At 42.9% G+C, this 26,387-nt stretch overlaps 1 protein-coding gene across 5 annotated transcripts in view; it reads left to right on the forward strand.

Annotated features, from left to right (window-relative positions):
- Positions 1-9,076: 9,076 nt before the first annotated feature.
- Positions 9,077-26,387, forward strand: part of ppfia2 (PTPRF interacting protein alpha 2) — a 167,802-nt gene continuing 150,491 nt past the window's right edge. For 2 of the 5 annotated variants that reach the window (XM_085769830.1, XM_085769828.1), the window contains exons 1-2: positions 9,521-9,582; positions 19,565-19,820. In XM_085769830.1, the coding sequence (XP_085625956.1) occupies positions 19,572-19,820 (249 nt within the window). In that variant the 5' untranslated portion in view covers positions 9,521-9,582; positions 19,565-19,571. Of the gene's footprint in view, positions 9,583-19,564; positions 19,821-26,387 lie in introns of all 5 variants that reach the window. The other 3 variants (XM_085769832.1, XM_085769831.1, XM_085769829.1) reach the window with 3 other exon arrangements.

The raw sequence follows: 26,387 nt of genomic DNA on the forward strand, positions 1-26,387 counted from the left end.
AGCGTTGGAGAGGATGCTGTGATCTGTGTGTTCATGTGTTTGTGCATTAAACAGCACATAATAAGGAATAGTATCTAGAACAAAGCCAGACCTGTACAGTATCTATTTATTTTCTTGAGCCTTAACTCATTCTACCCAGTTGAAATCTTTTCATTTTTCCCCCCATTTAAAAAACTTTTAAAAACCACACTGATACATTTTCCCAGCATGCTTCACACCAGCTCCTCTGGTGCATTCGAGATATTAACAGTAACTTCTTCGCTTCGCCGCCGCCCACCATGCATCAAAACGTCAAAAGCCCAGCAGCCTTAAACACTGATAAGAGTGTGAACAGAAACGTGGTGACATATGAAGCTGTAATTGCTCCTGGTGAACGTTACATCACGCCGGGGTTTTCGCTGTCGTCTCAGAGCTCCACTGATCTCCGCAGCAGTTCTAGGCAGAGCTTTCTATCCCTCCGTCTCCCTCTCTCCCACCATCCTGCAGCTAAAAAAAAGAAAAGTCAATTGGAATTCAAATTGCAGCCGAGCACACTCGATTAATACTTAATGGTTACAGCAGCCGTGCTCTCTGTCTTTCTGTCCGGGCGAGGTGTGATGAGAGAGACACATGTGGCCTCGGAGCTTTGACACCGACCTCGACATGTGGCTTCACTGAGGTCTGAGCTGAATTTCCTGCATGGTGCTGTCACTTCCTGGGGTAGATTTGTTTTTTTTCTTTTGATAAACGGCAGCAGGAAGATAAAGAAGATGCCGAAAGCGGAGAAAAAAAGAATCATATGCGGATGATGAAGTGTTGGGAGCTATAGGACATTCATTTAGATGCAACTTTAGGGATGCACTAACAGAGTATCCATAACCGAGCTACAGCTACAAGTTTCTCGTTTCTCTTGGTGCCCAAAAAACGCTGTTGCACTGAGTGAGAAGGGAGGTTTTCCATGTAAAAATCTTTCCTCAAGGTCTTTCAGCACCGAGGTCAAGGGATAGGTGGATGTTTGGAGAAGGTGAAATATGAATGATGAATGACTGAGAGAGGATGATTACCATATAGGATCTGGATGTGTGAGCTTTGTAATGCCACGGTCAGATGACACGATTGTGACGTTGGATTCTATAGAAGACATTGACAAAATCCCCTGATAGGAGGCAAATAAGCAAACACAACATGGTGTGTGTTAATTCCTCAAAGATATGATTATCAATATCTGGCATGTTAAAGGGATACCACTGATGCATTCCCGTTGGGGGCAGTTTTTCGGCAAGCAGTTTCTACATTTACCTTGAAAACAACTCTGTCTTGCAACATTCTGTTATTATCTCATAGCGTGGTGAATGTGCAGGTCACAACTTGTCCACAAGAGCGTTTTGGAGTTGTTGGATTGTGTATTTGATGAGTTTGACGAGGGAAACCAAGAAATCCCATTAGCCTCCGTAGCGTAGCTCTGAGCAGCTTGCGGCTCTGCTCCGCCATTCTAAAAATAGCTTGCACCGACAATTAAAGGTAACAAACCTACTCCTAAGTGGATAGGGATTATGGCAATGGATCAATTTGTTAAAATGTTGAACTATCCCTTTAAATATCTGCTGCCAACTGGCTACAGCTAATGAGAGCTCAGGATATACGTGACAAAACAGGACCCAAGGTAACTCTTGTGTGGTATAAAGGTTACAAAACCTTTATTTAGGCGGCTAGTTCAAACCACCATGTCTGGGCCGTGCTCTGTGGCCTTCATCAGGGCGTGAGGCAGCAGAGTTCACAGGCTGTCTTCAACAGGGCTCAGGATACTTGTAATACAAGCAGCTGCTTCATGTTTCCACTGTAGTGCTGTCATCCAGATTAACAATCAAATCGCTTCCCTCCAACCAACAAACAACCCATACATCCCATATATTTCCTCACACATGTTCATCTCTTTTTCAAAGCATCGTGCTTGTTTTTGTCTGAACTACTTTGTGCGGAGAATTGCGTTATTTCTTGTGTGGATTTTTTCTTGACAGAGCGTTTGTTTAGAGAGCGCTCAGTTGTGTACTGAACTCTTTACAACGTCAAGGCTACAAGTCAGTAAGTTATGTAATGTGATCCGACACCTTTTTGAAGTCCTACACCGTCTGAACTTACTAGCTTCCCTGGCTGCTGTTTCTTAGCTGTGGCGTATATGAAGTAAAGAGTCGGACTTGTCACTTTTCTCTCTCCCATTTCATTAAAATTCTTAAACATTCTTTATTTATCTTTGCAAAACCATATTTCTCTCCCACATCTGCACACATAAACCCAAGCGCCACTCACTCTACACTTTATAGCACATATACAGAGTGTTTAAGTGTAGCGGTAATTGCTCAGTGAATATTTTCCCTGTATGAAATAACGACTTTCACCTTCCTTGGTCAGCTCTCCATTCATCCTCAGATACTCTCCGACAATAAACCCTAACCCGCTCCGTCTGTTCTTTATATTCCAGCAGCATCGCTGAAGGCATTTTCTTATACTGTGTTTGCCATAAAAAAATAAAAGGCCACTCACGAGGGTAGTAAAAATTGAACATGGCCACTATAACTATAAGCTCTTTCCCATTCAGATTAACAGCTAATGACGTGAACCGTACAGTCTGAAGAAGTGGGAGCATATGGCGGTTCTGTAAAAACTGTGAACGCTGCATGAATGAGCAGCAGCGTGTACTGTATGTGGACGATGAAGTATTAAGTGAGGGATTTTTTTTATCAGCGTGGCAGATTTAAAGGGGTCCTTTGCGGATTTTACATGTCACAATAAATGTAGAAGAAACAGGAAGTAGCTGTCAAAATAGTTGCATTTGTGACAACACTGCTCGCTTAATCTCGACTCCAACTTTTGAACAGAAAGCCTGGAGGCATGAAGTTTTAAAAGAGTGTTTACATGGCAGGGGGTGTCTAACAAGAAGATGCTATCAGTGTTGCATCATGGGAGTTGTAGGAGTTGCAGTTTAGCACTGAAAGTAAGGAGATCTTAGCCTCTCTCGATATATATAGAGTTGAATAAAAAAGGGGGTGCTGTACTGGTGTTTTCCTTTATCGTTTAGTCCCGTCGTCGGGGATGTCGCCCCGGTGTTTTGTGCTGTCGTGCGGAGAGACGGAGGAGATTTGTGTTAAAGGTGCAATAACATTACTGTCTCTCAGGGGGTGGGAACCGGCAAATAAAGAGATTTAATCCCTCTCAGTTGCGTCTCTGTAATGCAGCTCGCACCCCGGCCCGAGCTCATCTCTGTTATCAGTGTGTCAAGCAGCAAGAGGCTGGCAGCTCGCTTCATTTATGATTCCAGCCAGGCCTTTAAAAAAAGAAAAGAAAAACAGGTTCAAGAAAGTCAAGAAGATAGCAGCAGACCTCTGGCAGCTCCGGCTTTATACTTGATATATGTCAGTGCATGTGTGTTGTTTGGGGGTTGGGTGGGTGGGGCATTTTCAGCCCCAACCTGGAGATAGACAGAGACACTGGAGGCTGTGATGGTGGAGTTAAAAAACACACATGTTGAGAGATGTGGAAAATGTCAGGCGTGATAACACACACTTGTCTTTGATCCTCCTCTGTGAAATAACCTGGAGAAGCAGCACAGTCGACACACACACACATACACACACGCTCCCCAGCTGTCACATCATATGGATGGCTGTTTGTTTTAACATTTTATTCATTAACATGAACCAGTCGCTCCATCATCCTGGGCAAACACTGTGCATCAGCATTCCTGCAGCCCGGTCCAGTGTGTGTGTATGAGTGTGTGTTTTTTTTAATTGGCCGTGAGGAGCTCAACTGCTTAGCCTTTGAGATCATTGAGATTTTGATGTGAGATTTGCATGTGCTAACCCCGTGTATTGAAAGAGGGCCATTTGCATGACGAAAGCGGGAGTGGAGGGTGTGTGTGTGTGTGTGTGTATGTGTGTGTGTAGGGGGTGATTTGCCTAATGACATTCACACATTTAGCGTGTCAAGCTATGAGGAGGAGGATTAGATTTTGAGCAGCGACGCAGCCAGGTCTCTTTTTCTTTTTATAGGTCTCTTTTTATAGCTTTCCTCTTGATTCCCTTATCGCTTTGATCATTGGCTTTTAACTGGCGCCCGTTTTAGCATCACTTCCAGTGACGGCACAGTCAGAAGAAGACGCCTCGTACAAATCGGCAGGTTTAAAGCTTTGTCTGTGCAACTGTCTCCGAGACATAACCAGCCGATGTACTGGAGGTGACTTATCAGCCTCATGTCACTCACATTTTACTACTACTACATTTAAGGTTTTCATCACCTGGAAAACTGACTAATATAGAGCAGGTGTAATAGAGTACACCTTAAAGGGATAGTTCACCCAAAATTCAAATTTCTCACCCTCATGTCGACTAAGGGCTGGGAGAAGTTTCAGAGTCCTCCGTGCCTTCTCTGAGTTACAGCGGGGCTCCGTGCAGCAATTAGAATTTTGGATGAACTATCCCTTTAATAACCTGCAATTTTATGGAAAACACTACAGATTTCTGTAATTTTACGTACATTTCTTCATTATCATTATCAGGAAAGATCTGTAAAATTACATCATATTTATGTAAAATTACATTTGAATATGAAAGAAAAATGTTATATTAGCTACCTTTTAAAAAACATACAAATAATGTAGCTAATATTATATTATTTGTCATTGCATGTAATTGTATGGTACGTATTTAATTTACTGCCAGTATCTGTTAATTTACAGTTATTACGTTGATTGTATTATGGAAAATTGTGGTTAACCTGTAAAAACATACAGAAAATTGTATGTAAAAAGACAGTTAAAGATGTACAAATACAATAAATCATTAAAAAACATATTATTACTGTAATATTGGGCTACATTATGGTTAATTCATTGTAATTTTACACATGAAACCTAAAATTATTGCAAATATCTGTAAATTGTTTTATTGGAAAACAGGAAAAATCTGTAGAAAATTACATAACATTTCCTGTAAAATTACACTTGTGGTGTTATAGGAGCAGTCAGCTGCAGTGCAATAACTAAAAACAGCATTTATCCGTGAATAATCAGTCCACAAACCCACACACACACCAGGATTCATCACTTTTCACTCTCCAGCCTTGAGCTCTGGGTGTGTCAGCACCTACGCCCATGTCTTCATGCAGGCTTTATGACCTGCAAGGAGGAGTATTTTCTCACTCCAGAGGACAGCGCAGCACCGCTTTGCCACTTAGCGGCACGTTTGTTTTGGTAATTCATCAGACAAGAGGGGAAAGAGTGAAGAAGAGGAGGAGGTAGAGGAGGAGGAAGAGGAGGGGGAAGCGAGCTGCGGCTGCAACAGAGAAAAGAAAGAAAAGAGCCATCTGAAAGTGTGTTTTCCCCAGGTGGGATTCAGCCGCCGCTTAAAAAGAGAAGAATGAGACGAGAAAACACCAAACTAGTGCATAATGTATGTTAATTAAATATCGCGGCCGGTGACGGGTAGCCAGGAGATAAATCATCCAAGATGGATGTTTTCCCAGAATCTGGGAGGCGGCACATTCCTGTGAATGGAAGTCCATAGATCTAACACTGTGATTGTTTTTCAAGAGAGACATGATTAAAGGTCTGATGTGATTAACCGAGTGACGACACAAAACCTCAACACTTTCACACACACGTGTAGCTTCACCAGTGGGGAGTGTGCTATAGTAATAGTGCATAGAGGATTCAGCACCATGGACAGAGACACCCACCTCCGGGCCGTCCACAGGCAACAACCTGCTGTCAGGAGGCCAAAGAGCTGTTCCCTTTAATACTGTTTGATACATTACTGCAATAAAAACTAAATGTGACAGAATGAGATGTTGACACCGACGCTAAAGGAAGTTTTATTTGGTTTCTCTGAGGTTTTTTTTTTCTCTCCTACTAACTATGGAGATTGTGTGCAACAGGAGACAAAGCTTTTTCATAAAACCCTTGAATATAAAAGTGACTCATTGAGGAAATATAAAAACGCTGCAGAGCTTTTTATCCAGAAGAATCACAGCTCTTGGTTTTCACTTGTCTGTGTTTACAGGACAGTTCAATAATGTGTTGATGTAACGTAGCAACCAATGCAGCAGATACTAATACATGTATAAGGACCAATAAGATTTTAATGGTACTGCTACTGGAATTGATGTCTCTTATCAAGTTTTGTTAGAAAGTAAGAGGAAAAAGCTAATAGCAGTATTAACACAGCTGTATTTTATCACACATTTATTCAAGTAACCTTATTAGGCAGCAAACTTCAACAGGACAAATCTTGTGTTTCTTTGTCTTTGCTTTCGGTAATACCTGATACATGTTCTTAATATGTTGTTCTGTCCCCTAAGTATTGTTTTTACATATTTTATTGCTTCATTGAAAATCAATTGTGAATCAAATATTTTTATACAGCTCTGAATAAATCACTTTATCTTTAAGAGTATTTTTACTCTGCAGTAGTTTTACCACTATGTTATTTCTGTTATTCTGTTGTTTGACAACAGAAACAGAAACATATGTAAATGAGTAGGGCTTTATTGGGAATTCAGCTTCATTCCAGCTCCACAGGCTTTGACCCATTGTTTTACATATGTTTTAGGTTTGTTCTACATGTGGTTGATTTACACTTTTTGCGAGATTCAGTCACTGTTAAACAATCTCCAACGTCCTGCATGGAGACACATCAAGCACAAAAACATGGCCGCCTTCCCTTGTAAAGACCCTTGTTTTATCAAATTGAAACCACACAGTGACACTCAGACACGACTTATTCAGGTTCTTTAATATTTGATGAGCAGAAAACTGTGTTTTTCTTTCCGCGGTCACACTCAGGCGGCTGATATCTCACTGTGGGTCGATGGCTGAATTGTACAGATTAATGTAAACGTCTCGTTTTGCCATGAGAGCAATTGGTGATTAACTGCCTCTGATTGGACCTCTGTGATGCCATGATGTAATGTTCAAGTACATTTAATATGAATAGTAAAAGGAAACTCAGTGTTTATCCCTTCATTTATTTTAATCTCAACATATTGATCTGTCTATAATGCAATGGTATAAATCCTGAGCATTCAAGCTGACTTGTGTACTTTCAATTGCCAGGGACCCGACAAACTTCAAGGAAAGAAAATCAATCCTTAAAGACATGATTAAGTGGAGACTCATCAACTGGTGACATTTCAGTGTTGATTTTCTCATCGGAGTCGAGTTTAGGAAGAAAAGGGAAATAGATTGATTCATAGCCGCTTTATCATGAATCTCTTCAGCAGTTATCATATCCACAACAACAGTTGCCTCAGCGTTTCTTACACCAGAAGAGAGCGAGGTAAATAAAACAGAAATTAAAGTTGCATTTACTCCCTGATCAGGAGGAGATATATTGTGGCTTTTTAAAGCCTCCTCCTCCAACTGTTTCTGTTTCTCTTGCAAACAGCCACAGGTGCTGGGTGTCCGCTGCAACACAACAAATCACTGTGGCTGGTTAAGTGCAGCTGTTTATTGTCGACTATGTTGATTTATGAAAATGTGAGTTTGAATTTATCACCTCAGCATATTCGCTGACAGTGATCGTGCTCTTAAACCAGTGCAATGGAAATATGCAAATTTTATGTTACAGATTTTACAGCAGATGGTTGAAAGTATGTGGACATGACAAAGCCATAGCATTAATCTGCAGCCACTTTTAATTTCTTATGATGACCAATAATGAGGTTGAACACTGGTGTTGGACAAAAGGGTGGTGAGGTCAGCTCAACACCAAACTATAAGAAACCAACAAACTGTTGAGTCAGAAGCACAAAGTCCTCCAAAAGATACCAGTGCACGCTTTCGTATTAATGGAATTGTTTGAAAGCATAGCTAGCTTCAGCATTAAAGGCTATTAAGGCCAGTGGCCTACAGAAGAAACATTGCAGTGTTAGCAGCAAACTTTATTCCAGTACTCGCCTAGAGCTGTTACAGCGGTGGAAAGCAACGTTGTCTTTTCTTCTAGCCTACTGAAGTTAGCAGGTTAGCCAGTGAGCCCCGGCCTATCTTGGCATTTTCCGATAGCGAGTCACTTTAGCTTCTGGTCTATTAACCTCTGGTCCTGTAAAGGCAATGATGGCTGAAGCTTTTGTCAATCACTGTGACAACCACAAAACTTACAAATAGCTCCTTTAAACTTTCCCTCACCCATGAAAACCAACCCAACACGACATTCATTAAGACAAACCCTGGATATAGGTAGAGCTAAACACAACTTCATCATTTACTAATGACTTGATTTGACCCAGTGTTGTGTTATATTTCGTTTTGCTATTGCGATTATATTTTGGTTTACTCTAAACAGCCCATTGACTGTGGTGGTTTTCTGCCAGGTGCCGGGTAATACCATGTATGGACAGGGGTGCTCCCACATTTATGACCATAATATATATTATAGTATTTTTTATATGTCTGATAGCACTCCACCATCTCTCAAATAAAATGTTATTGGAAAAATATGATATGATATTTAATCCTTGATGTTAAAGAACCAAACTCTTGAGGGAGGAGGAGGTGGGTTTCTTTCTAATTCTCCAAAACATCTGGACAAACCCCGGGACTAAATGCAACAGTCAGCTACAACAATCCCAGAATAATCAATAACAGTTTCAACACACCACTTGCAAACCTGGCACAGACCATCTGTGTGACAGGAGAAGGTGAAAACAGCTTCAAGTGGTGGCTGCTTCACTGACTCCGGAAAAACAGACTTCTGAATGGGGGAGAAAAAAAAAAAATCCCAACGTAGGCTATTCAGTTTATGGCCAGAAATATCGAATTTCAGGATTAAGAGACATTTTATTTTTTTGTTTTTGTTGTAAATATGAATCTGTAGATCTTTTTTGTTTTGTTTTTATTTTAATCTAATTTTCGGGTCGACTTTTTAAAAACGGATGTTCCTTTTGCATATTTAGCTACTGTAGGCTAGAGATATTTCATATTTTAATCACTCTAATAGCTAATTATAGCTAATTATTATTATTACCATCAATACCCTGATCCTCACTCGCACTGAGTGGGGGGGAGAAAATTGCACAGCTGCAACTTTAAGACTCCGCTCGCCTCCCCTCCTCCAGCTCCCACAATGGTCTTTTCCAGCTCCAGCTTATCACAGCAGAATTTGTAACATGCCATAATTTCTTCACCGGCGTGCGCGCGCGTGTTTTGTGTGCATGGTTTCTCTGTGTGTATGTGTGTGTAATGTGTGTATGTTGTGTAGCAGCAGCAGCAGCAGCCTAACAACCAACAGAAATCCGATGTCATTGCCCAACGCGGCTAATTCGGTGATTCCTCCTCCTTCTCCCGCTGCCGCTGCCGCCGCCGCCGCTGCTGCTCTTCGGGCTTTTTTGGACAATGCCAGCGGCGGGGACCAGCCGCACCTTCACCATCGGATCCTCGGCTTCGCTGCTGCTGCTTCTGCTGCTGCTGCTGCTCGCCCGCTCGCTCTGAAGAAGCCTCCTCCTGTAAGGATTGTCCGCTAGATGGTTATTAGGAGCTGGAGCTTTGCAGAGACTGCAGTTGTCATTGATCCGCTGCCGGAGCCTCTATCCTCATAGTAAAGGAATAAATAGTGAGTAGCCTATTGCATACACACATACACATAGCCTATACACACACACACTGTTGCCGCCGCCGGTATTGCGGTGACCTACATTGCCCTACTCCTGCAGGCTCAAGGTGATTTTTATTCGCGGTGCCCTCTCTCTCTCTCTCCTCTCCTCCATCCTCCAACTCTGGATGGACTGACACTTGGGAGGAAGCAGGAGGAGGCTGCTGCTGCTGCTGCTGCTGCTGTGGAGACATGGTGTCTTTACCCTGCATGCATGTGTATACTGTGTATGTGTGTGTGTGGTTGTGACATTGTGAGGCTCTGCAGGAGCTGTGGAAAACATAAAAGAAAAAGAAGTAGAGGAGGAAGAAGAAGAGAAAGAATGGGCCGGCTGTCACAGTGGAGAGACAGAGGAGAGAGTTAAAGGGGGGCGGGATGCAGACTGAGAGGCTGGCATGATGTAATGCACTTGAGACAATAGCCAAGGATTCTCCCCAATTATCATTTCAGAGAATGTGGAGGAGATGCGATCAGCGCCGCAGTCAGGCCCCCTCTCTCTCTGTGATGCTGTGTGTGTGTGTGTGTGGTTAATTATTATAAAAAAAAGAGGAGCTGTCATAGGAGGAGCAGCTGCCCCTCCTATAAACAATATTATTACCACCTATTATAGAGATGCAAGGGGGGAGAGAGCATGAAACAAGCTCTCTGTCATCCATCCATCCATCCACAAACACACATTTGTATCCTGTAAATGAATGAATGAATGAATGCAAAGGCAACACACACACACACACATACACACACATGCAGGTGCTGGCTCAATGTGATGGTAGAAGGTTAATGGCTGCAGGCGAAGCCACCAGTCTCCCTCTGATCTTGCAAAATTAATATTAACATTTGTAACCACGACAGCACGCACAACATCATGACAGCGTCGGCTTCCCCCCGCAGACTGCATGCATGTGCAGCCGGCTGAAGTTGTGGCATGCAAACCCCCCACTGTTTGTCATCCCGGTGTTCTGCGAAAAAAACAAACGGGGGGGAGGCTTCGTTTGGTTTAATGTGAAGAAGGGGGGGTTTGCATTAAAAGTGTGAGACTTCCACAACCATGCACGCTCACACACTCACACTCACACCAGGCTCCTAATACTAATACTGTCTGGTGTGCAGACAGAAGCTTTTTATTTGCCTTCAAGTGTTGAGGCTACCTGTGGAAGGAGCTTAAATGTCCATAACATTATGGTTTAAGGGCATTTTTAAAGGCCGGGGTTTGACTGTGGCCAAAGCTGCTATAATAATTAGGAAGGTTGTGGTTCAAGTCAGTTTCAACCTGAGCTTTATCAGTGCATTTTTTTTTTTTTTTCCCTCTATTCACCTGGATCTCTGCTCTTATTCAATCTCTATTGATTGATGGTTTGCATGACCTTGCTGCAGGAGATTGTGGGCGATGTTAAAGGCTACACGCTGTCCTCTTCATCCTCTCATGTGCATGCACACTTATTTTCAGTTGAGCACACACACAGCCAATGAACACACACACACACACACATACACACACATTCATCAGACGACCACCCCACCCTCCTTCCCTCCCACTCCCCGTCACAGATGCTCACACACAGGTAGAATAAAGCTCACAAATGGAGCCACACACGTACACACACACTTGATGCACAACCTCTTCTGCCTTTCCCGCCTCCCTAATGGCAGCAGGCTGGGTGTAACTCTACACCCATGTCATCCTCTCCATCCCATCTCTTGCTACTGTAAATCTCATTCACACACGAACCGGCGTCCATACTGTGAATACAATACGTTCTGCTGTAGGAACCGTTAGTAGTGCGTGAGTCGGACTAATTGAATATTAAAGGACATAAAGAAACAGTTATCAGTAGGTTTTAGGTCCATGCTGGCGACGGCGGTGAACGTCTGGCGTGTTGCAGATTGGAAAAGCATTGACACATAACGTTCACATAACTAAGATAAATTGGCAGTTTTTTGGGGCAGCGTGCTCCTCCCACTGACATCAGGACACAGGCTGTTCTCAGGCTGCTGCCATCGAGCACAGTGGTGCGGATAAAAAAAAATAAAAAAAAAACAGTGCATTCATGGCGTCCATTCCAGATCATGGAGCTCACAGTTGGAGCAGAGACGACAGAGAGCGTCCAGTTGGAATCGACCAGTTGTCATTGGAATAATTCTTGTTGATTTATCGTATTTTTTGTAGTTGCCAAGATTTTCATATTTGAATTTTTATGTTATTCCACATGATGCCTAGCTGGGTTTATCTTTTTTTCTCCCATTCCTTATTGCACCCTATTGCCTACATCCACTATGTTGTGCTTCTGCTAAAAAACATGCCTGTTCAAAGTTTATTTTTATTTTTTTTACCTTTATTTTATTTAACTGACCTATTCTCCACCTACTTTCCATTTAGACTTGTTGTTGTGTCTTGAAAAGAAATTGTCTATACAGTAGGCCTTATGTAAATATGTTAGGATGTAAAAATCTCTAAAATCTATTGCCTCAACTTACATTTGTTGCTTTGACTTTTCCACCTTCTGCTGTGGAGAGGAAGATATATGCAAATGATGCTGTTGCTCCACGGCTAAACTAGTATTAGCAGTTGTTTACGCCAATCCAGAAGAAACGCTGCGAGTTCAGCGTCATGCTTCATTTCATTATTCACCAAGAGAGGTGGAAAAACATCTGGTCCTGTCCTCCTTTGACACACAACACACAAACGGCTCCTTTAATGTGAGGCCACGTGTAACTCTCAATAAGCGTCATCATAATAATAATACAGCATTATAGAGCATTCTTCAAATACTTAGAGACGCTTTACAAACAGAGTTACACAGATCCAAACTGGCAGCCGGCGATAAATAATAGAACAGTTTGGAAAAAGCAGATTTCTGACCCGTCTTATACTGTACCACCGAGTTTCATTTTCATTTGACGAGCATAAACTGCTCCTCAGGTCATAAAAGATCCTCAAATTCCCAATAAAACCCCCCCAAAAAATAAAACCCACAGTGTCGTCAGTGGTGGCTGCAGCCCGGCCCTGCATGACACCAGCTACATGACACTGCAGATATGGCGGCCTCACGAGAACATGCTGAACTCAACCTTTGTTCTTCTAAGAGCATTTCACTATGTTGCAGGGACGATGTTTTTTTTTTTTTTTCTTTCAAATGATCCACATCAATTAGCATCAGTATTAATGTTTCATCACGCGTGACTGTTGCGTCACCCCCAGAGTGTCACAGCAATGCGGGTCAGCGTTTGCAGAGTTGTAGACGAGCTGATACACCCGGTGGACTCGGGTCTGCTGGAGCGCCGCTGTGTAAAGCTCCTGTGGCGGCGATTGAAATGGAATCCACTTCAATTGTTTTCTTGGCACTGCTGTTTCTTGGTTGTGTGGAGAAGTCTCTGTGGTGCAGGCGGAGCCATATGAATGGGATTTTTTTCTCGGCACTATGAGTGTACCGTGCAATCTGGTCCGTTCCATTCACAAAAAAAAAAAAAAGAGAAATGCTGTGTCACTCTTTTTTTCCCCCTCCCAACTGTCGATATGGCCTGATATGGATGTCCGTGGCTGTGCAACAGTTTCTTCCATTTACCCTCTGAGCTCATCAGCCTGTAAGAAGCACTTTGCCCTCAGTGGCCAAGTAATTAAACACAGACATTAAGCAGAATTTCTCAGTAGTGGGCCATGTGTAGGTAACCAGCTCATTGTTTCTGGTACTGATGCATTATCATTAAACCAATATGATCATATACTCTTTTTCATGTTGCGAGGGAATGTGCTTGAATCTTAGAGAGAGATTTTGGCAAATTGGCCTATTGCCATAATCCCTAATTACCCTCAATTGTCGGTGCATTGTTTTGAGATCTGCGGGGCAGAGACGCTAGCTGCTCAGGTAATGGTACTGTACATACAGTAGTCCCCCGTCCCTCATCAAATACACAATCCAACAACTCAAAAACACTCTCGTGGAGAAGTTGTGACCTGTGCATTCACCGCGCTATGAAATAATCATGTATAATTATGTAACATTACGACACATGAAGCGAATACTATGCATTTTCCTCCAAAACAACTCCATCTCGTAATGTTACATGATTATTTCATAGCGTGGTGAATGTGCAGGTCACAAGTTGTTGGATTGTGTATTTACCTGAGCAGCTCACATCTCTGCCCCACGGATGCACTGACAATTAAAGGTAATGAACCTACTCCTATGACTATAGGGATTATGGCAATGGGCAAATTTGTCAAAATGTTGAACTATCCCTTTAAACTTGACCTCACTCACAGATCTAGTCCTTAAAAAGGGCTACTTTGTCTTGTTTTGCTGGTTTCTGAATGGCCAGCTCCCTGCTGAATCCCATGCTTGATAATAACAAAGCTTTAAACACACTATTAAGTAATGCTGCTTTTTATTTTAGTCTCTCCACAGTCGGCCAAACAAGCGTACAGTAGCAGCGCTTATCTCCAAAGCCACAGAGTGTCATGTTCGGTCCGCTGCCTGCACTTCTTTTGATGTTTCCCAGGTGGTGAATAGTGCTGAATTTGGACGTATACACGCTGCTGGTTTTTTTTTTTTGTGTGTGTGCCGCTCCTTATCAGCTCGCACAATTGTTCCCATTAATGAGATTAACTAAAGGCATTCAGGAAAATTAGCTGCAGCGGCGCTGATTTGCTCTCGCCCAAATGGAGTGGTTCTACATAAGTGGCAAAATTTACATCTGTCCCATATAAGATAGTTCACCGGCTGCTTCAGGTTTACTTCAGGGAGCTGTCGAGCACCGGGGGATCATCACTCATTTTGTCTCCTTTCCCCTGTTTGTCCGTTTCACTGCAAATTACAGTTGAGGTGAGGAATCAATACTCGTATACAAGTAAAATCAGTTTACAGTCTTATATATTGGCTGAAAATAGGATGATCTCAGCATTTTTGAGCATTTTAAAGGTCCAATGTCAGTGTTTTTTAAAATTCTCACTCACTGCCATATGTTAAATCTTTCCGTATGAAAGACATTTGGTATCAAGTTGGACTGTTTGACTTTTGTTTTATTTCATCTGAACTAGAGTTGTTCCTGTTGTACCAGTGTTAGAAGTCACTCCAATACTGGATCGAGCCGAAGAACTGATCTGAGCCCAGAAGACTTTGTAGTTTCAGATCTAGATAAAACAGTATTCCTCCAGTATATCGCTGCTCTAAATCCGTACAACACAGGAAGTTGTACTGTGCAACCACTGGGAGCTATTTTAGAGGAGCAAAGAGTCAGGCAATAAAAGAAACGATTCTACGGCATTCATGTATTTGTTCATGTTTTACAATGTTTTTCCATAGAGGATTAGTAACATGGAATTTTTTGGGGTTTTTTTTTACACAATGGGACCAGATCAGTGTTTGATATCATCTGCTGCACAAGTTCAGGAATCAGTATCAAAAAGGAAAACATGGTGTTGGGACATTTTTAGTCTCTGTACTAAAAAAAATGAACACAAGGGAACCAACACTGTTGATTCACATTAAAGCAACAGATGAATAACCAATGGAGTTAATCACCAGTCTCCTGCATGGGAGTCAGACGCCTCAACTATTTTGTGCATTTGGACTGGTGTTAATTGTGGACTTGAAGGCAGAGTGGGCTGCTGAATTTTTTTCTTTTTGATGTCTATGATAGGAGCTCTCCAGGCCAGGACATGAGTTGAGATTTGGACACACTGTGACTCTTTTTTTAAACGTGAATGCACATATTTGTGAATCCATTTGTGTGGCTTTCGTGTCAAACAGCTCATTTACTGTCTTTGAAATGGTGAAAGCTGTTATTTGTATCCAACGTAGATCCTTTTTTGAATTTGTTTGTGCCAGACTGGAGCCATCTTGGACCTCAAGTGGCTCAACCTTGTTGAAACGGACATAGACTTGAACACTGGGAGTGGACGACTCTGTCTATCAGCTCGACTGCAACACTGTTTTGTGCTTATATGTGTAAATAAGTAATTTTTTAGTTTGAGTTTTAGAAAGCTCGCTTTCCTGGAACTTCCCATCAAAGCAGCGTGCGTAATTTGGGTGAAGGGTTTTGCTGTGTTAGACCTGATCTGTTCATGATCTGATCATGCTAAGCATCAGTGTTGCTTTTGTGCTTGTTTCAGGTTTGCTCAGCAACTTCCTGCTGCCAGCCAGACTGGAGTCCTCGGCCAGGTGTCCGAGCTTTGATGAGGCTGCTTGGCAGTAAAAGAAAAAGAAAAGAGAGAGAGAGAGAGAGGCTTTGGATTTGTTGCGCTGATTGGGAAGAAAAACCTCACTCCCACCCCCTTGAATAATTCATTGATTGGCATATGGCATGGAGAGAGGAGCCCAATGATCCCTGCCTGTCTGTCTGTGTGCATTTCTTATTGCATCTGTAGCCCACAATGTGTTCAATTGAGCGTGTTGCTGTTCCTCCCTCCCCGTGATTCCTGCATAATTCCAGCCTCACATTTACCATCTTTAACCAGCCGCGCCATGTTCAGTCATTTAAGCTTCGTCTTGTTTGTACAACATTCTTATGTCTATTGCTACAAGTACCAATTTCTCTCCACGAGCATCGTGCTGACAGATAAAAATCTTACATATCCATTATTAGACATGCATTTATGCTAAGCCAAAGTCTGACACGCTCGTGGAATTTGAGGGCAGATTCCCTGGTGTACATTATCATAATGTGCCGTGATGTTGCATTGCAGAGGAAAATGTGCACAGGACGACGCCGTATCAGCACTCGTCCCGTTTCAGGCTCTGTGTATTATCTGTTGACCAAATGAGCTATTTTAATGGGGGTCAAATTGGCTGCGGAGTTGTGAGGAAATGGTGTTGTCACTGTTTGAGAGCGCAATCGAGAGACAACATCTGCATCCCAGCTGGTAATAAGAGCTCTCAGGCTGCACGTTCTTCACACTGCCCACTACGGGTGATTAGTGTTTATCTATCCAAGAGGATCACAGTAACTCTTACCTGTCATTACCACTGCCTGCCTGCCCTTCACTAGAAAGAAAACTAATGACTCGCTGCCCTCCGAAAAGCAGCATTTGTCAAACGCTGAGCAGTACAGAAAAAGGATATTCTGAGGAGGGGGGGGGGGGGCAAAGCAGTGGCTGTTTATCACTTCACTTTTGCCTCATGGCCCTTGTAAGACAAGATACGTCTCTGTCCCTTTCTGAAAATCTCAAGTTCAGCTAAAGAGACAAGCCTGATGCCTTTTGAATGGCACAATTAAGCGGATAAACGTTTCACTGAGTGATATGCTTTGCTGTCACTTTTCAGGAAGGCTGCTTTTACGCGTCCAAGGGTGAAGCCAAAAACGCGGGTGCACTTTTTCCACACTCCGTATCGATTGATTTTTCATAGACAGAAAATGATTTAAAGTGGCAGTCACGGAGCGATCAAAGCGTAAGTGGCAGGAAGAGAACAAAAGGAGGGGGGGATTGTATATGTACCGTGAAGCAGAGAGAAACATCCTCAATACACTTTGCTTTTCACGCAGCTTAAAGCAGAAATAAAAAACGCCATTAAACAACGACAATGTGTCTGGCATTACAGGGCGTCTTCGTTGGCGTATTGTGTGCAGAAAGGTGCAGTGTGAGTGTGTTTAAGGAGAGGTTGGAAGTAAAAGATTGAATAAATCAAACGGTTAAAGCAGAAGTAAGCGGAATATTTGTGTTAATATAAGTCTTAAATAGTTATATCTTCCGACATCAATCACTTATATAGAGTGTTTGGTCTGAAACACGGGTCTGTCAGTCACTCTGCTCTGCTGTAAGCCGAGGAGAAAACTTTCCTTGTATCCTACAACCTTTATCCAATGAGGAGAGAGAACGGCATAAAGGGGCGGTCCTCTCTGTGTGTGCAGCCAAGGGATGCGTGTGAATGTGGTGAGGTAGGGACAAGGCCGGGGACTGCTAACTCCATCGGCTGACAGAAAGTTAACCAAAACGACCGGATCGCTGACTTCTGCTTTAAATCTCAGTGTAAATGCTGGAAATATGAAAATTCAGATTTCAAAATCACTGACAGAAATTTGCATATTAGTGAGTATGATGGACAACAACAATTCCTGAGATATTTCTATGTTTATTACCCAAAAGTGAAATCTTCCTTTTTTAATTAGTTTCAAAAGCTGCACAAACCACAACCAGGATCAATACTTGTGGCCTTCAGTTTGTTCTCATTTTCCACTGCCTGATTTGCATACCAACACCCTCCTGCACACAACGAACATATACCGAGCCACTTCCTTCTACTTAAAATGCACCACCGTCCGTCGGCCCGGCCCGTCCTCCGGCTGGCCCGCTCCCCAGTGCGAGCAAAGGCTGGCATGTGCGTGGTGTCCAGCCAAGCAGCGTGCAGCGCTCTGGTCCCTCTCGGATCTAAACGGCAGCGGATGGTGGCTGAATGGTGAACCGGTGGGAGTCTGGCTGGGTGCCTGGAGAAGATATGGGAGACCCCGGGCTTTTACTGCCAGAACATGCTGAGACACAGACCTGCCATTATAACCTTCCCTGGGGGGGCCGAGTGTGGGCAGTGGGTGATTGAAACCTCACTAAACAAACTTGGCCCAGGTCAACACACTGAGTGACTGTCTGCTGCTAAGATTAATTTGAAATGATCATTAACCTTTAATTTAAGTGTGAAAGGACAAAAGGCTTTTGTAAGACAGCTGTGTGAAAATTGACACTTTTTAATATTTTTGTGTCCACTGAATAAAGAAAGGGTCAATGTAGGCCTACAGCATTTAAGTTTTTGTTGGTGCTAGCATGATTTTTCCCTTCTAAATGACTACTATTTTTGTTACGCTGTGGAATATATTTTACTAAAGGAACATATTGCTTCTTAGCTACTGTACTTTGATTTAACTGAGAGGATTTATAGTGGAAAGTTTGGTCCAAGTAGTAGCCTAGCTAGAAACACAGGATAGCCAAGCTCTGTGGCCTCCAACAAACTCCAAACTTTTTAACAACATAACTATACTTTATAACAACTATTCAAACATATATCAGTCAGGTTATATTCACATACAATTTTGTGTATTTTATATGTTTAGAAAAATAAAGACACCTCATGTCAGTGGGAAGTTATGCAGGATGTGAAGCTCTGAGGATGTTAGCTCCATGCTAGTCCACATTTCTAAGTCAAATATTGATATCCAGGTTATTCTTGGATATACTGGTGACTAGCCTGCTAATTCAAAAGGTAAATAAAGTAAATAAGACGATTTTAGTGCAGCAGCAACAAATATTTTTCAGTTTTGATGAAGACTTCTAAGCTTCCACAGTAAAACTGATATTAAATCACGGCTGGACAGCAAATAGCTAATCATGTTTACTAGCATTAAGGTTTATGTTTAGCTCTTTACATCTTTATAATCCATTAGTCTTTGTGGCTTATTGCTTCAGCCTGTGATAGTAAACGTGACGTGTGACGATGAAAACCCGCCTGCCTTCGTCCCTTTAGCTCGTATGACTCCTGAGGCTCTCCGAAGTCCCTCAGGGAAGCTGGAATATGGCCTCACATATCCACTATAGCATAGATACGGTGTATTATGCAACTCGATCTGGGCTGGCCCATTAAACAGCACAAGCATGAAATCTAGGGCAGAACGCCCAGCCTCCCAAGACGTCTCTGCAGCTTTGAAACGCCAGGGTGACGTTTAGCCCAGCTCCAACTGTGTCAGGCCCAGTCACATACACAACGCTGTTCGATCAGCGATAATGGATATTCACACATGTAGAAGACACTGATACTCACACATTTTGTTTTGGTTCACATTTGGAGATCCTCTTTCTTTTCAGTAACATAATCCTAATTCTGATTTTGAGCCTGATCCAATTAAGATGTTTGAATTGATTTGGTATGAATACAAGACGTGTTTATTTTGAGAGCTGTCAGGAAGTTTAAAACGATTTCAAAACCACTGGTTCCACTTTGATCTAAGATCTTCCTCCTCTCCTCCAGAGCCAAGATGATGTGCGAGGTGATGCCCACCATCAGCGAGGACACGGCGCTGAGCCAGCGCGGCTCTCAGAGCAGCGCCTCGGACCCGGACTCCCACTTCGAGCAGCTGATGGTCAACATGCTGGACGAGAGGGACCGGCTGCTGGACACGCTGAGGGAAACCCAGGAGAGCCTCGGCCTGTCCCAGCAGCACCTTCAGGATGTTATCTACGACCGGGACTCGCTACAGCGGCAGCTCAGCTCCGCCCTGCCACAGGTAAGACACAAGAACGCCACTTAAAGATGATTCTTGATGCGTGTTTGTGTTTTTTTATTGGCTGTGTGGTAGCGGTGAGATGATGGTTAGGCAAGAAACTAACATCTGTGGCTGGAAGAGACGGATTTTGCCGTTAAATTAAGAATTTAGTATTTCATCGACATTTGATCTTTGATTCTTCCTTCAGTTTTGATGCTTTGGTTTTTACACAGCATGTGGTTTATGGCACATATGTGTTGGATCTGATGTATTTATATCATATATGCTGTACATGGTGTTTAAAGAGTGTTACTGTCCATTGTCAGGAAGAAGGAAGTGGAGGAGGACTGGGAGGATTCACTAGGTGGTATTTTTGGGGGGTGTTTTCCATTATAAAGAGATCACGGGCACACAGATGGTGAGGATGACAGCTGGAGGCTACATCAGCATGACATGGTTCTGCAGTGCATTGTGAAGATGCTTCTCGGAGAGCAGCCACTGAGTCTTTCCCTGCACGCTGCATGATTTAAAATAAAAAACACCAACTCCCAAACATAAGTGATGAATTTCCGCAACAGGTTGCATCACTTTGTTTTCATTTAAATTCCCCACAGAAGCTTTTATTGGATGAGCTGCAATTTGCACTAAGAGCAGTGTGAAATATATTCTCCCCCAGCAGTGTCCCTCCACTGAAACTTTATGTAATTAACTTTTAATTTACAGTACATTACTTGATCACGCTTACATGGTCCTGGCACAAACATTGTGTCTTCCAATGTCATTATTTTTTAGAACGTTTTCCAACTCAGTGATTCTCATTAATTTTAAATCAAATCATGCAAAAGGGTTTTTAAAAATGCGAATATAGGGTGTTTTTTGTGTCCTTAAAACAAACACCAACATAACAGTTGCACTTGTTTCATGGAGCACTTTGGATAAAAAGTGCGTTTGTGGTTTTGCTCTATTCAATTCACAATCAGCAATCAATCGCTGCTAGGGACAGGCAGCCGCTGTCACGGCGCCATGACACACGGTAAGCGTGTCTACACTTGCAATACATAGATTCGGTTTGCATTCAGCCATGTTGTTTGTATGACGCTGCACACTTTGCTTTGTGTGGTGGAAATCTTCAGCTTGTTCACGTTTTTTTTTTAGAGGAGAAAAGTGTTACGTAATAATTCCTACAGTAAGCAGAGATTAGCACTTTCCGAAAGTGTGTCAGTAATTCTAGTCACACGCTCTCTCTCTCTCTCTCTCTCTCTCCCCACTCTGGTTTCCAGAAGACTCTGGAGGTTTTGCTGGTGGAGAGGAGAGGACTTTGTTCGGAGGCGGTGCCCACCGATAGCACAGTAATCCGCATGGTTTCAGAAAACGCAGGCGGGGCACACACTGCGTCTGTATTAGCTTTGGTGTGATCTCACATTAAGGCTTAAAAGGGGGGAGAAGGGGGTTGAAGTGTTAAAACGATACTTCCTATTTTGAATTAATCCAGCCGGAGAAACGATTTCCGTATCTTCTCATTCTTGCCCCATGGCCTTTGGAATAATTTGAATTAACCCACTTACACCTCTTCACTCTGATGCGTTGGAGAGCGCCCTGTTGAGATGTTAGAAATAGAGAAATATGCCTCCACCACTATAGCACACGCTTCTTCTTTTGCAGTTTTCATTCCTGCCAGACTGTAGCTTCGAACTCTGGCCTCCAGCTCTTACTTGAGCCTCGGGGCTTTTATCTCCTTCAGATGTTAAGCAGTGGACATAACACACAGGTGAGAGTACAAGCCCAAATACAGGGAAAAACTTGAGCACTACAAAATACCTTTTCCGTGTCATACAGGCTGGGGAAAAAAACGGAGGCAGAGAAAAAGATAAAAAAAGACATTTATCTTATCTCCCAGTCCCGTCTCATATTTAAATGCGTGTCTTGTTAGTGCGGCAAATGTGAGATCCCCCCGTCTAAACATTCCCAACGTCACGTTCCCACAGAAACCATCCTAGACCTGCCAAAGTGAAATAACATTTCCATTATCAGACAATTTCACTCGTGTCCAGCGGCAGTAAAGGCTCGACGGTCGCCGTGGTGATGTATTGGTTGTCATTGTGTAATGACAAGAGCTGACATACTGTCCTGGTGCCTCTCCCTGGCACCCTCGGCTTAAATTAGATGTCACTCCCGACGTGATTGGGACCCCTCCCGCCGGGCGTCATCGCCGGCTCAAACAATTCCAGTAATTAATCTGATGGCGTCTTATTGTGGCGCCCGTATGATATCAGCATCACTCTAATGGTTAATGAAGAGGTTTGTTGGGCCTTGATAATTGCACAGAGGGAAATTGGCTGCACAGTTTCAGTTTCTGCCTTTTTGGACAGTGAGAATGAGCTCATTTCACATACGCACTCATCACCTTTTGTGCTGAATGTCTTCTCCCTTGATGAGGCTGTAATGATTCTTTTTTTTTTTTTTTTACATCGTATGACACTTCTTTTTGCAGCAGTGTTTTTAGGAGGACCAGCAGTGTGGAACAATGCTCAGATAATCATGTAGTGGTGGGATTCTTAAAGAGGGCAATAGATAGCTTCCAGGTCTTTCACCACTCTGTGTGTGTGATTGCAGAGGAGGTGGCAAATGAGACGAGAGGCAGCAGAGCTTCTCTCATAAAGACAGAAGTGGCCTCATTTAGGCGATAGGCAGGCTGTGAATGTGTCTTTACTGATATCCCTCCTCTGTTCCTGAAGCCCCGAGCGCTGGCAGGATTAGGCGCTGGCCCCACCACAAACTTCCCCTCCCTCTTCTTCCGCGTCTTCTTCTTTTTCTTCTTCTTTTTTTTCCTCCTCTCCTCTCGTTTCTGCTGTCACTGCCTTTTCTGCCTTTATGTTGTGCTTTGCGTCTTGCGTCTCTTCCTCCTCTCCTCTGTTTTTCTCCCCTCGCCCATCAGAGGTCACGGCTCCGCTTCACATCGTGACACTTTCGACTGATCGGAGTGACATTTGCCGTCCCCGCTCGACGCTTCCAGGCAACAACCACCACCACCACCGCTCCACCAGCCCGTCCTCCACCCTTACATGCATAACAATCCCTGATTCCTTCATCCTCACCCACTGTCCCTTGTCTTCTCTTTCTGCATTTCATCTTGTTATATCACAGAGCAGCAGGATGACAGAGGCCTCCGTCCATCAGCTCTGTATGTGTCATACAATTGTTGCTCTTGAATCTGAACCACTCACCTGTTGTAGCCTAAAGTTTGTAGCAATTGCGCAACAAAACTTTGCTAATTGCGAATGGTGAATTTGTTCCTTATTATATTCCAGTAAAGATGATAACTGCAATATTTAGAATATTTGTATGTGTTGATATTGTGGTAGCCTAATATAATAATGCACATATGATCATGATGGCAAATTTTGGGATTTCTTTATTAGATCATCTAGCTAACTTTTCAACATTTCATTGAGTTTAATTGTTCTTTTTGTGTAGCTTAATTGTCTTTAGCATATTTATGAATTATGATTTTGACGGGTTAGATTTATGTTTTCATTATTTGTTGGCATTATGATTACATTATTATTGGATGTTTTTTTTTATTTTTTTATTTTTTACCAAAAACAAGTTGGTTGTTTGTAAGCTACATTACCAATGGTAGCATTAGCACCTTTTTATGTATCAGTTTTGCTCAGATCTTCAGGGATTTTTTCTATAAGACAAAAAGTTAATTCATATTTTCAGCAGCTATTTCCTCAGAACAGACTGGACACTAGAGGTACTCGCTATCCTCAAGTGGCAAGATGGGTAAACACATCGAGGGCTAGCTGCTGAGCATGCTAACATCAGTGGAAATTTCTCCTGTGTTTGTGTATTTTAAACAAGCCAATCCCCTTTGATGCACATTGGTGCTCTGAAAATATTTCTCCAAACTCTGTAGTCACATTATCAGAAAAATTAAGAGACTTTATCTTCATTTGACTGTTTCAGTTTGTCTGAGGCATCGCTAACTGCTGAACAGGTGACAAATGAAGCAACAGATTTACCCTCAACTATTTTTTGCAACATGCATTTCAACTCCTTACTCCCTCTGACTACGAGCCTGTGTGCGTAGTGAGAGACGTCACTGTCACGCGAAAACCTGGTGTTTCTCCCCGTCACGCTCCATCCTGCCGTGCCTCCTCTGCTGCAGCGGATGCAGAGCCACTCAGCTTGTGCTCCATCGACTGTTCAGAGAAAGAGATGGGAAAGACATGTAGAGCAGGCGGACAAACCCAAAGCCTGAAGCACCGCACACATGTGACCCTCTTCCCATCCCCCAACACAACGACCCACCACCCCCCCTCCACAACCCCATCTCCCCTTGTATCGTGACACTGGCAAACAGGCGGCGTTTCTCCAGAGCACTCAGCTGTGCGTTACTGTACTCGAAGGCCCCCCGAGGGCCTGCGGGGGCCTTCTCCCCTTGCTGTTTATTTACTGTTGCCAAACATGGCTTGATGAAGGCTGCTGCTGCTGCTGCTGCTGCTGCTGCTGCTGCTGATGTTATCCACAGCAGCCTCCTGCGTCTGCTGATCCTGGTCAGCAGCACCAAGCTGTCGTCTTTGGAAAACACAGGCTCCAGTTTCAGACCCAGAAAGAGCTGCTCCTGGTCATAATTTAAAGGGATAGTAGCATTTTTTTTAAAGGGGGTTGTATGATCTACAAATAGCCCCTAAGTACTTTAATTGCAGTAGAAGACTCTCTGCACTCCTCCCGTTAGCAACGCCAGCCCATAGCCCTGCCCAGAGATTTACAACATACAGTGTTGTGAACAGACCCCAAAGAAACGGCCTATTTTCGCGGCCTAAAAGAGGTTTTACCTGGAAAAAAAATACACTGTTCCATTGTTCACTATAATATAATTTTTTCCAGCCCCTCAAAGTGCAGGTAAAAACACAGTTTTTATTTGGACCTAACCAACTGCTGATCGGCGGGCGCTAACCCTGGGCGGAGGGATACGTGAGTTGGTTAGGTCCAAATAAAAAAAAAAAAAAAAATGCTACTATCCCTTTAAGAATGTAATTGAACTTTTAAAAAGGTGAAAGACAAAACAAACACAGTGTTAATTCTCCTTGTCATTGTGAGTGTTGTATTCACGGTCCTGGATGGTGAACAGGTGCATTATTTCAGCTTGACCGGGGACACCAGAAGCTCATCTGACCTTTTTAGATGTTGTAAAGGGAATAATACAAAAAAAAAAAAAACACATGACATTGAACAATTGAACAGCTCTTAGGCTGTAAATGTGAAGTGGGCCACCAATATGTCCACGACACATGTGACCAACCTTTGAAGCGAGCAGGTTTACATCACGGTCACTGATCCGCAATATACAGAAGTGTTACAGTCAGAAAAAAAACAACCAGTTTTACACAGTGAAATCCTTATGAAACACTTTTATCTCAGAAATACACACTCTTTTATCTTTTATTTAACACATCGGTCAGTTTAGACATAAATCTCACCTGCTGCACCAACAGCGCAGCCTCAGGTCTCCCCAGACGTTGATCCGAGCGAGGGTTTTCTCTCCTGCAGCTCGACAGTAATGAGACACCAGCCAATTGATCACTCACACACACAACGATGTTGTAATGAAAGCCAAGACTACACTAGATTACTGTACAGAGCAGCCAATTGATCTGTGGGTTTGTTCATTCATGACCGTCCTACTGGCTTCATAGAAGCTACAACAGTGTCTCCTTCCCGCTGATCGAGGCTGCAAGGATCCTTTGATATCACGCAGCAATTACAGCCTCACTTAAAGGAAGTAGAGGATTTATTTAAAGGGTGAGGACGATGTATATCTCTGGTCATTAGCAGCATGCTTTAAGTCAATGACTGCCCCCCGCCTCCTCCATCACTGTTTATTATTAATCATACATGACACAGCTGTTCATCAAAGGGTCAACATCTGTGTCATCCCGTTCTTCTTAAAGGGATAGTTCACCCAAAATTGAAATTTCACTCATTATCTACTCCAATGCAAATGGATACCAACTGTCTTCGTAACAAAAAGACACACCAAAAAACATCCAAATACCTCCATGCTGCTCGTATGTAATGTCCGTCTTTTATTGAAGCCCCGAAATGCGAAATTGTCCCGGAAAAAAATAAATAAGTCTATTTTTCAAGCTTGTTTGTAGCGGAAGCTCCTCTTCCTGGTTGTCAAATTTGGACGAACCAGGGTCCGTCCAAATTTGGCGAACCGGGAAGAGGAGTTTGGAAGCTTCCGCTACAAAACAAGCTTGAAATATAGACTTATTTAATTTTTTTTCAGGACAATTTCGCATTTCGGGGCTTCAATACAAGATGGACATTACATACGAGCAGCATGGAGGTATTAGGATGTTTTTTGGTGTGTCTTTTTGTTACGAAGACAGTTGGTATCCACTTGCAACCGTTATATGGACATGCACTGCTACGCCGAGACCCCCTGTAACTCAGAGAAGCCACGGAGGACTCTGAAACTTCTCCCAGCCCTTAGTCGACATGAGGGTGAGTAGATAATGAGTGAAATTTCAATTTTGGGTGAACTATCCCTTTAAAGCAAACGCCAATACTATTGCC

Source organism: Trachurus japonicus, chromosome 23 (assembly GCF_045865225.1).
Source record: "Trachurus japonicus isolate A0001 chromosome 23, Traja_1.0".
Classification (NCBI taxonomy): Eukaryota; Metazoa; Chordata; class Actinopteri; order Carangiformes; family Carangidae; genus Trachurus; species Trachurus japonicus.